This window comes from Lipotes vexillifer, unplaced genomic scaffold, assembly GCF_000442215.2.
Source record: "Lipotes vexillifer unplaced genomic scaffold, Lipotes_vexillifer_v1.1 scaffold916, whole genome shotgun sequence".
In the NCBI taxonomy this organism is placed as follows: domain Eukaryota; kingdom Metazoa; phylum Chordata; class Mammalia; order Artiodactyla; family Lipotidae; genus Lipotes; species Lipotes vexillifer.
The window spans coordinates 3,196,826-3,209,325 of NW_006798383.1; the positions used below are offsets into that span (position 1 = coordinate 3,196,826).

Here is a 12,500-nt window from a genome sequence, read left to right on the forward strand (position 1 = left end):
ATACTGTGATCATCGGGTTGCGGCTGGAGGACACGAACGACGTGTCGTTCATGGAAGGGGGGGCGCTGCGGGTGAGCGAGCGGACCCGGGTCAAGCTGCGGGTGTACGGGCAGAACATCAACAACGAGACATGGTCCCGCATTGCTTTCACAGAGCATGAGCGGCGGCGCCACAGCCCGGGCGAGCGCGGGCTGGGGGGCCCTGCGCCGCCGGAGCCGGACAGCGGCCCCCAGCGCTGCGGCATCCGCACATCAGATATCATCATCTTGCCCCATATCATTCTCAATCGCCGTACATCAGGCATCATTGAGATCGAGATCAAACCGCTGCGCAAGATGGAGAAGAGCAAGTCCTATTACCTGTGCACGTCGCTCTCCACGCCAGCCCTGGGCGCCGGCGGCCCGGGGTCTGCGGGTGGCGCCGTCGGGGGCAAGGGCGGCTCCGGGGTGGCCGGGCTCCCGCCGCCCCCGTGGGCCGAGACCACCTGGATTTATCACGACGGCGAGGACACAAAGATGATCGTGGGGGAGGAGAAGAAGTTCCTGCTGCCTTTCTGGCTGCAGGTGATCTTCATTTCGCTGCTTCTGTGCCTATCGGGCATGTTCAGCGGCCTCAACCTGGGACTCATGGCCCTGGACCCGATGGAGCTGCGCATCGTGCAGAACTGCGGCACGGAGAAGGAGAAGAATTACGCCAAGCGCATCGAGCCCGTGCGCAGGCAGGGCAACTACCTGCTGTGCTCGCTGCTGCTGGGCAACGTGCTGGTCAACACCACGCTCACCATCCTGCTCGACGACATAGCTGGCTCAGGCCTCGTGGCGGTGGTGGTCTCCACCATCGGCATCGTCATCTTCGGGGAGATCGTGCCCCAGGCCATCTGCTCCCGGCACGGCCTGGCTGTGGGGGCCAACACCATCTTCCTCACCAAGTTTTTCATGATGATGACCTTCCCCGCCTCTTACCCCGTAAGCAAGCTGCTGGACTGCGTCCTGGGCCAAGAGATAGGCACCGTCTATAACCGGGAAAAACTGCTGGAGATGCTCCGGGTCACAGACCCCTACAACGACCTCGTAAAGGAGGAGCTGAACATCATCCAAGGGGCGCTGGAGCTCCGCACGAAGACCGTGGAGGACGTGATGACTCCCCTCCGGGACTGTTTCATGATCACCGGCGAAGCCATTCTGGACTTCAACACCATGTCGGAGATCATGGAGAGCGGCTACACTCGGATTCCAGTATTTGAGGGGGAGCGCTCCAACATCGTGGACCTCCTCTTTGTCAAAGACTTGGCCTTCGTGGATCCAGATGACTGTACTCCCCTGAAAACCATCACTAAATTTTATAACCACCCCTTGCACTTTGTTTTCAATGACACCAAGTTGGACGCTATGCTGGAAGAATTTAAGAAAGGTGGGAAATTTTGCTGTCTTTCATTGGCTTGCTCTTTCTCTCTCCATCCTCCTCCCTACTTGAGTCCACTACCCTCAGAACAACCCCCAAGGCGAATTGACCGGAATTTCTCTTCTCTTTTAATTGCAAAGTTGAAAGGATGGCATGGATTTGGGGATGGATTGAACTAGTAAGCGCTTCTAGGTTCTTTAAAAGCACAAGACTGCCATCATTTGCTTTTTCCCATATCAAAAAGCAGGGTTCCTATTTTCTGTGCATGGTACTCTTTCCCCCTGCAGTCTGGTCTTGAGAGGTCTGCTGCATTCATTGCCCGGATTCTGAGTGGGTAGATGAAAGTAGGGACCCGCTCATGCCATGCTATGCCATTTGGTTGACATGTACTAATTGCAGGCGTTGGGAAAACGTTTAAACAGCTTTTCTAAACCCTATACAATCACTGACGTTTCAGAGATTGGAAGTTCGTTTTCAGTAGTTTCTGTTCCTGGTTGTCTGGTGACCTGTGGGAGAGATTAGGGTCTGCTTTGGAGAATATGGTATGGGATAAGCCAGGTATCACCAAAAAAATTCACTCCTTTGGATGACTTGCCTTAGCTAGAAAAGAGGGTTTTTTTAAAAACTAAAGCTATTCGTTAATATATAACTTGGAAAGACTAGAGGTAAGTTAACCTTTTATGAGGCTCTATCTTACCTAGCTTTCTTCACTATTTGTTTATGTTTATCTGACAACAAATAAAATTTCCCAAACCAAGTGTGGTTTTGGCAGAAAGCTTGGACCTTTAACAATGGGATGAATTCCTCTATTATGGTTTATTTATTTCTTGAGACTTTCTGGTTTAAAAGTGTTCTTTTTAACCTTGATCACCTGGTACATTAAATTGAAGCATGTCTCCAAGTCAGTGTTCACTGTTCCAGGGAATTTTGCCAGGGAAGAGAAGTGCAGAGTGTGGTGTGCTCACCTTTCTTGCATCGTGGTATTTTTGGTTTGTTTTACCATGTAATGAACAGGTAAATAGCAACTCATACTATTATCACTGGAATTCTAGCTTTAAAAACGTTTCCAGTAAATGGCTAGTTTTGTTATTTGAAAGCCAAGGGATACTGAGTTTTTAAATTGTTATGATTCTGGTGCATGTTCATGTGTTATGTTAGAATGTGTGTGTGACCTTTAATGAACTGATAGTCCTCAAAGCTAACTCTTCCTTCTTCAGATAGGATTTTGATCACTGATAGTGGTCTCTCCACTGAAAAAGGTAATGTGTAAGTGGTGACAGCTCACTGGATGTGATGATTTGAACATAGAGTGTGTAGTTGTCCTAATTCCATTTTCTTGCCTGAATGGTGTCCTCTCTGGAACAGAATCACATTTCAGTAATTTTCAGATAAAGGAATAGAGCAGAATGTGCTTCAGAGATTGGTAATTTGCATTTAAAAGCAGAAGGAGATTCTTCTGGATTCTTAAACAGTAAAAAGAAAATGTCCATTATCTCTAGGTGACAAAGCTTCTTTTGGGACGTCATTATTCTTTCACTACTAAATTGTTAATTAGAGCATCTAACCAGTCACTTCTTTCATTTTGCTGCAGTATCTGTAATATAGAAAAATATCTTGAAATGCTTGAAAATGGCTTTGAAATACTTTATTTTCTTTCTGTTGCTAAATTTCCCAATATCGATACAGATAATATAGTCTATGGGTTTTTTTTATTATTATTCAGAATTTTTGCATATCTACTGATGGATTGGTAGCACTGGTGTGTACTCCCTGCTGAAGTCTTTTCTTCACTTCTGTATCTTTTTTCACTTTGAGAATTTAGTTCTGCACCTTGCAACTCATTAATCCTTCCCCTAACTCAAAATTTGCATTATTTTGAAATTTGTTTTTGATTGTCCTTGAACAGTTTTCCTATGACTGATTTATTTTTACTAGGAACTTTTTCCTCTCCCCAAATTACTTCTCACAGTATTTTCTTTGAAATGGATCCTTTAAAGATTGAATTGCTAATATTTTCCCATGAATTAAAAAAAAATTTATTTATTTTATTTTTGGCTGCGTTGCATCTTCGTTGCTGCACGCGGGCTTTCTCTAGCCGCGGCGAGTGGGGGCTACTCTTCGTTGTGGTGCGCAAGGCTTCTCATTGCAGTGGCTTCTCTCTGTTGTGGAGCATGGGCTCTAGGTGCACAAGCTTCAGTAGTTGTGGTGCACGGGCTCAGTAGTTGTGGCTCGCGGGCTCTAGAGCACAGGCTCAGTAGTTGAGGCACACGGGCTCAGTTGCTCCGTGGCATGTGGGATCTCCCCAGACCAGGGCTTAAACCTGTGTCCCCTGCATTGGGAGGCGGATTCTTAACCACTGCACCACCAGGGAAGCCCTCCCCTGAATTATATTAAAAAAAAAATGCACAAGATGTTATTTTTGTCTGTAACCAGAATGATGTATTCAGTTAAGAAGACAGTACAGATTAAAGGTACATTCAAGCTAGTAGCATATTAGGGAGAGTGGGCAAAGAAGGTTGGTTGCAAATGGGAAATTTAAGCCATGATCTTAAAAGGATAGAGTGGGTGCTTGTTACTGAAACTGTAGGAATAACTAATTTTTCACCTTCCCTTCCTTGATCTTTTTTTGATGAGTTTGGTCACTTTCACCTTACTAATAACTGTGTTATTTCGTTCTTTCGTGTTAGTTAAAATATTTCACCTGATTTTTTTTTTCTTTTTCATTTTCTAATTCAATTATGAAGTTATGTGAACAGTCAACCTGCTATTGTTTTTCTCTATTGAGTAATGGTGTGTGGGATGGTTTGAAGGCTTTTTCTTCTTTTTCCTCTTTCTTCTAACAACACCAACTGTAACTCTACCAAACTGGTTAGATCCTTAATCCAGATCTCATTGAAAATTATCCTTTCTAATTTAAAATGTCTGCATTGAAGCCTTTCCTGGATATAGCTCTACATCATTAGTCTGAATTATTCTTTACTAAGGAGAGGGAAATTTTCTGTAGTGTGGAAAGAAATGAAAAGCTACCTTTATGTAGTGTATGTAAATGTCTTCTTTCTAATGATTAGAAGTTTTTGCCTGGCTGCCAGGAAACTTATAGCTTTACTTGAGGTTGGAAGACAGTAATTATGCTAATTTTTGCAGTTAGCTTACTATTATTATTGCCTATTTATTTACTCTGTACCAGGTACAGGGCTTAGTGCTTTACATGAATCACCTTGTTTAAATCTGATAGCTGAGCAAAGCATCATCTCCATCTTACAAATGAGGAAATTGAGGCATAGGTGAAATGATGTGTTCAAGGTCATTCAGTAGTTTGTTGATTTGGGGTTTTAACTTGGTCTGTGTCACAGCCAAACCTGCCCTCTTAACCATTCTATTATGCTGATCCCCTTGATCCTGATTTTACATTTCTGTTTTAATTGAATGTGAGGTTTGGTCAAAGCATTGCCTCAGGGCTTGTTGAGAGCAACAAACACAGAAATGTATTTAGACATATATATGGCCTTAAACCCAGTGCTTCTGTGATGTTGTATCTAACAGTTGGTGTCCCCACTTTCACTGTTAAATCAATTTTGGGCCTGTATGACCCTAAATCTAAACAATTCCATTTCCACTATTTGCAGGTCAAGCATCGAGATTCACTTTGACAGTGTTTTATGCTAACACTGTGGTGTTTGACTAATAGCTAAAGTATGTAGTCATGTTTCACTCTTAGTCTCATACCTGTTTGTGTTGCAGGGCTGACCCAAACCCAGTTTTGTGTTTCAATCTTGATTTTATTTACATCTTTTGTAGCCACTTATGTGACAAACGGTTGCCAGTGAGCATCCTGTACAGCCCTGCCCCGCTGTGGTCCACGCCATCAATCTTTTTCTTTTATGAGTTTTATAGTTATTTATAAATCTAAAACAGAGAGTAAAAGTAAATCCCACTAGTGGATTATGAGAATTTTGGAAAAACCGTCTAAAGCAACGTAGCGTAGAGGAAGAGTTAAATGAGGTTGCTACCAAAAAAATTAAAAAATAAAAAATAAGGTTGCTACCTTTGTGTGCAGAAAGTGCCCTGGACGCTCTCCCTATACCTGACAAAACCTTCCTAACAAAAGGTAGTGGGCTCTGAGCCACCCAGTTGTTTGTTTGTTTTGCTTTGTTTTGTTTCTTTTAGCTTTGTAACAATTGCATTCCAGTATTGCAGAGCTCTCTGTTTCATAGCTGCTAGAGACAGGCTGTTTTTTAGCTTTTTTAAAACTAGGAACAGGTAAGCTCATCAGATAATGTTCTCTAAGGGAAGAACGCAATGTGTAGTTTTCACTTAAAGCATTTGGTGTACAATTCTCTCTTCCTATAACACAAGTCTTTCCATATTAATGTGCTGAGAGCTTAATATTTAAAACTTTTTTCCTCACCAAATAAAGTGTTCCACTTGCCTAGAATCTAGGAGGATGTCTTTATTGATGTTTAAAAGTATGAATGGTGTTGAGGGTGAAGGGATGGATGTATTTGTTTCTTTGATCTTGTTTGTTTATTAACTTTTTGCAATAACACATGTGATACTATTATAATTTTGCATATTTTTAGAACATCATTTTGAAACATCCAGATGGTATAGAATCAGAGCTGGAAGGCAGGCAGCTCATGGCTCATCCAGTCCAGTGTTTGTGAAGGTTACCAGATGATAAAACTTACTCGGATCACTTATTAAGAGCTAGTTCCTAAGCCTCACTCAGAGACGTCCTCAACCAGAATCTCTTAGGGAAGGGGGTTTGGAATCCATACTGTTAACAGTTACCCTGAGGTAATTCTTGTGATTAGGTGAGTTTAGGAAACGTTGGTCTATCTAGAAATAGTGAAGAATTCGAGATAACTTAAATATATCTAACACTTCAAGACAGACATGGAGGGGAAGGAGTTAAGAAAATTGTAGGTGTCAACTAGGTTTCCTAACTAAGGTAAGTAAACCCTGAGGAGAGAAAGCTAAGTGACTTGCTTAGGGCTACCCACCTAGCTAGTAGCATCAACAGGACTAGAACCTATGTCCCTGACTCTAGCCTGGACTTCTAGCATGGAGTTCTTTCCATTCCAACAAGCAGGACTTCTGGTTCCAAGTTCAAGGTACCTTTAAACTCTTGTTAGAGTTAAAGGCAGCCGCATCACTGAAAAAGCAAATACATAGGTTTGCCATTGGTTTTATTTGCCTTGTGATTTTGATGTCAATATTTTTGATATCCAGCATTCAGACCATCTTTGACAGGCATTTTGTTACATGGAAAATAAGTCTGAATGTGTGACCTCATTTTATTTTAGTTTACTTTGAATTTTTTTACTCTGCTAAGGTTAGACTACGAGTGTGTTTTAAGAAATGGGTATTGATATCTAGATTGAAGCCTCAGGTAGTTCAGTGTAAGCTATTTCTTTTTATTTTGAGTTAACTTGTTTTAGATATCCTCGAATGATTTTGTTGTTGTTGTTGTTATTTCTTCTGTGAGAGTAATGAAGATTGGATTTGGGACTATGGGGTGTAACTTCTTTGGCGCTTTTAATTTTTGTTCAAGGTACAGGTCTGTGAAGTTTCCATTGAAATAGTCATCAAAGCGTTTGAAGCACATGTTCCATTCATACATCTATGCGCCCCTTTTTTCAGGTTTTTTATAATGTAAGCTGAATTCTTTCAGATGATCCAATCTGACTTGGGGGTTATTTGTGTTAGAATCACCGAAGCCTTTTAGGTCAGTAGACACCATAGTTGAATATCAGCTCTGACTTAGTATGATCTGGACAAAGCAGGAAAGGATCTTGTTTTGCTTTTTCTCTTGGTTTTTATGGGGATTACGTAGCACCTGCCCCTTCCCCTCAAAAGGGCCTCAGAATTATTTAAATTTTGAAACATTCCAAACTACTGTGACGTACCCGTGAATTTTAATTATTAGCAAACCTAAACAAGTTTAAAATATTTTTAACCAGGAAAATGCACAAAATAGACTGAGCCAACATAATATTTTATGGTTTTATTTGCTTTTGAACTACTTAAACTTTTAAGAACAAACCTCTGGACTCGAATTAGATGTTTGCAATACTTTAGTTATATATAAAGTAGTATGTTTCTTTCTAAAGGGCCCTTTTCTCTAAATGCATGTATTTTAATTGGTAGTCAGCATCAATTCCAGTAAGATTTGCTTGGCGTATAAAGAACATTTATTAAACTAAATACATGGAAATGGATGACTGGGATTGAATACAATTTTAGTATTGTCTTTTCATCATCTTTTTCTCAGAACACAAATGCGAAACCCCAAATCCTACCAACACTGCAAAGGAGAGACAATAAGAAGCATTCTTTCTTTCAAATCACATCACTGGCACCTCCAGAATGTCTACATAGAGAGATGTTAGGGGTGGCAGGCTGTGGAAGGGGAGGAAAGGGGACTAAGAACAAGCGTCTTCTGTAGAGGGTGTCTGGCTTAGGGCTTGATAAAGATAATGGGGGTGCTGACCCTCCCCGACTTTTACATCTGTGCAACCGTTGATCATAAATACTGCTGTAATGATGGTGAGATCCTCATTTCTTCATACTTAACCCCCTCTTGCTGTCAGACCTAGGTGGAATTTTTTTTTTTTTTTAACTTCACATCCTGTGGGGAGGATACCACCTGCTAGCATAAAGGTTAAGAAAAATGTGCTCTTCCTGGATCTACTTTGGACAAGTAACCTCTTTAAGCCTCAGTTTTTTCCATAGTAAAATGGGGTATTTTGTAACTCATAAGGTACTTAGTAAGGATTCATGTGATAATGAATATGAAAATGCTTCTAGTAGTACTTGGCACTTAGTGCTCAGTTCACCATTATCTTTATGTAATGGCTCTGTAGACTCTTCCACGTTGTTCTTGGTCTTTCTCTAGACTAAAGATTACAAGTCAAGAGAGACACCTTGGGCCATGTGTGCTGACAGTTGTTATGAATGTTGAAATCTTTTTATTTTTGGCTGCTGTGGTTGGCGGGATATTAGTTCCCCAACCAGGGATTGAACCCGGGCCACGGCAGTGAAAGCGCCGAGTCCTAACTGCTGGACCGCCAGGGAGTTACCCTGGATGTTGAAATCTTGAAAGTGGCTAATTGTTAGGTTTTTCTTTTTATTGTGATTGAATTCTAGGCTTTTTTAGCAGTTGCTGTTACTTATGAGATGGCCACATGTGTATATATTTTTAAGGAAAACAAGGCAATTGATTACGTGTTCTACCCTCCTTAGAGTAAGAATGCTGAATTAAAAAAAATTCTTCATTCTCCTTAACTGTAAGTGACTGAAAAAAACAACAAAGTTTAAAAGAAATAGAACAAGTGCTCATGGATTTTGGAAAGCTTTGAATAACTAGAGTTTGAAGACTAAAGGAAGATCTCAGATTACTCAGATAAAATCCTTTAACATTGATTACATCAAAAGCATAAAAAATGGCAATGTCTAATATAGCAAGTTTTTGTTGCTTATAGCAATGTAACTTTTTAATACTTTTAGAAGGCAACCAGGAGTCATAAAAATGTCCTACAAAGGGTTTAGTAATTTCCCCTGGAAATCTTAATTCAGTGATATAATTCGAAAGAAGAAAAGAGCTATGTTGGCTTTTCATGTTGTATGTATATTGCAAAAAATATCTAGAAATAGTGAAAAATTCGAGATAACTTAAATATATCTAACACTTCAAGACGGACATGGAGGGGAAGGAGTTAAGAAAATTGTAGGTGTCAACTAATCACAACCATTTAATGATCATTTTGAAAGCCATGTAGCAGTACGGGAAAATTTTTGCTGATTATTTTGCATAGATTATCGATATGTAAAAATATACATGTAAACGGACTGAAAGGAAACATGGAAGAAGTGTTAATAGTTGATGTGTTAGGATAGGGTAATCATAGCCAGTCTTTGCAAAAATCCCTTTGTTAACTTTGTAGAATAACATACCTGGAAAATATTCAAATCTGCTGAGAACATTATGAGTCCTGGTCTTAGGGAAAAAAACTAACCTTTACTAACAGAGAACTCATATTATTCCATTTCTCCTTAGGAACATTTTACTGCTGAAACAAATGGTTACTTTAAAATTAAAAAAAATTGAAATATAATTCACATACCACAAAATTCACCCTTTTAAAGTGTACAGCTTGGTGGTTTTTAGTGTATTCACAAGGTGTACAGCCATCACTACTGTCTACTTCCAGAACATTTTCTACTCCAGAAAGAAACCCATCAGTAGTCACTCTCCATTCTCCTCTCCCCACAGTCCCTGGAAACTGTTAATCTGCTTTCTGTCTCTATGGATTTGCCTGTTCTGGACATTTCATATAAATGAAAGCATACACAACGTGGCCTTTTCTGTCTGGCTTCTTTAACTTAGTGTAGTGTTTTCAAGGTTCATCCATGTACCTCCATATGGCATGTATCAGTACATCCAAGTACATATATGTAGCATGTATCAGTATTTCATTCATTCATTTTTTATGGTCAAATAATATTCTATTTTATGGATATACCACTTTTTGTTTATCCACCTATCAGTAGATGGACATTTAGGCTGTTTCTAGTTTTTGGTCATTATAAATAATGCTGCTGTGACTACTGGTATACATGTTTTTGTGTGGGCATAAGTTTTCAGTTCTCTTGGGTGGATAACTAGAAGTAGGATGGCTGGGTCATATGGTAACTCTATTTTTAACTCTTTGAGAAACTGCCAAACTGTTTTCCAAAGTGGCTGTACCATTTTACATTCCCACCAATAAGGTGTGAGAGTTCCAATTTCTCCATATCCTTGCTAACTCTTGTTATTGTGATTTGTTTGTTTAATTATAGCCATCCTAGTAGGTGTGAAGTGGTATCTCATTGTGTTTTTTTTTTTTTTTTTTGGCTGGGCTGGGTCTTAGTTGCGGCACGTGGGATCTTTAGTTGCGGCATGCATGTGGGATCTAGTTCCCTGACCAGGGATTAAACCCAGGCCCCCTGCATTGGGAGTGCAGAGTCTTTAGCCTTTAGTCTTTGACCACCAGGGAAGTCCCATCTCATTGTGGTTTTGATTTGTATTTTCCTAATGGCTAATGATGTTGAGCATCACTTCATGTGCTTATTGGCCATTTGTTTATCTTCTGTGGAGAAAAGTCTCTTCAGATATTTTGCCCATTTTTAATTGTGTCTTTTTATTATTGAATTGTAATAGTTCTTTATGTATTCTACATACTAGTTTCTTACCAGGTACATAATTTGCAAATATTTTCTCATATTCTGTGGGTAGTCTTTTCACTTTCTTGGTAGTAACCTTTGAAGCAGAAAAGTTTTAATTTTGATGAAGTCCAATTTCTTTATTTTTTATTTTTTTTCTTTTGTTGCTTTGTTTTTTATTGTCATATCTAAGAAACTGTTGTCCAGTCCCAGGTCACAAAGTTTTATGCCTGTGTTATCTTCTAAGACTTTCATAGGTTATCTTTTACATTTAGGCCTTTAATCCATTTTGAGTTAATTTTTGTATGTGCTGTGAAATAGGGGTCTAACTTCATCCTTTTGCATGTGAATATCATGTTGTTCCAGCACCATCTGTTGAAAAAAACTACTCTTTCCCCATTGAATTATCTTGGCATTTGTCACAAGTCAATTGACCATAAACGTGAGGGTTTATTTCTGGACTCTAAATTCTTTTCCACTGATCTGTCTTCATATGTCAGTACCACACTCTTTTGGTTCTTGTAGCTTTGTACTAAGTTTTTTTAAAAATAAATAAATTTATTAATTTATTAATTTTATTTTTTAAGTAATTTTTTAAAATGTATTTACTTATCTATTTTTGGCTGCATTGGGTCTTCGTTGCTGCGCACGGGCTTTCTCTAGTTGTTGCGAGCAGGGGCCACTCTTCCTGCAGTGCACTGGCCTCTCATTGCAGTGGCCTCTCCTGTTGTGGAGCATGGGCTCTAGGCGTGCGGGCCTCCGCAGTTGCGGCATGTGGGCTCAGTAGTTGTGACGCATGGGCTCAGTTGCTCCGTGGCATGTGGGATCCTCCTGGACCAAGGATCGAGCCCATGTCCCCGGCGCTGGCAGGCAGATTCTCAACCACTGCTCCGCCAGGGAAGTCCCTTGTACTAAGTTTTGAAATCAGGAAGTATGAATTCTCCAACTTTGTTCTTCTTTTTCATGATGATTTTGATTGTCAGGATTGCTTGCATTTCTGTATGAATTTTTCATGGATCTTCTTGTCCATTTCTGCAAAGGCAGTTGGAATTTTGATAGAGATTGCATTGAATCTGTCGATCAATTTGGGGAGTATTGCAGTGTTAACAATATTAAATCTTTCATCCATGAATATGGGATATCTTTCCATTTATTTAGGTCTTCTTTAATTTCCTTCAACAATGTTTTGTATTTTTCAGTGTATTTGCTATCTTTTTATTAAATAAAATACTTGGAATAAAGTTTTTTTGATGCTATTGTAAATGGAATTGTTTTATTACTTTTATTTTTAGATTGTTCATAGGTAGTATATAGAAATATAATCTATCTTTGTATATTGATCTTGTAGCCTGCAACCTTGCTGAACTCATTTATTAGGTAACACATGGTTCTTAAAATAGGAAAGTGCTTTTCAAAAATATGTGAATTTTGGGGGGGTTACCTTATGTTTCATTTGATTGTAGTGGACTTAATTTTTTCCTTAAAAATGTTAGGCATTTTTACTTAACACTTTCATATGTATAGAGTGAAGCTCTATCGACGACTGGCATTGTCATTCTTTGGGAAATTTGTTAGGAAAGAGTAACATTTCTATTTCAGATTCAAAAAAAGAAATAGGCTGTATGAAATGTGTCAAAGAGACCAAAAATATAGCTGGCTGGAGCTTGGGAGTTTAAAAGTTAATTTGTTTCTGTCTAATGTTTAGAGTGGTTTTGTATCAGACTTGGGATTTGGGCTAGAAGATGAGCACGGAAAGGGCTGCATTTGCTTAGTATCTAAGTGGTTCTGTAGTGCCTTTCTTCTCCAGGCCCCATTTTACCAAGGGTTTTTCTTTGGGTCGTTTTTACAGAGACTAGGAAAAACCCTGACTTTTAGTCACTCTGCATTTCATACTG

At 39.6% G+C, this 12,500-nt stretch overlaps 1 protein-coding gene across 1 annotated transcript in view; it reads left to right on the forward strand.

Moving 5' to 3' along the window:
• Positions 1 to 12,500, forward strand: part of CNNM2 (cyclin and CBS domain divalent metal cation transport mediator 2) — a 145,312-nt gene that overhangs the window by 265 nt on the left and 132,547 nt on the right. The window contains exon 2 of the mRNA XM_007470459.1: positions 3 to 1,410. Coding sequence (XP_007470521.1) covers positions 3 to 1,410 — 1,408 coding nt within the window. The remainder of the gene's footprint in view (positions 1 to 2; positions 1,411 to 12,500) is intronic.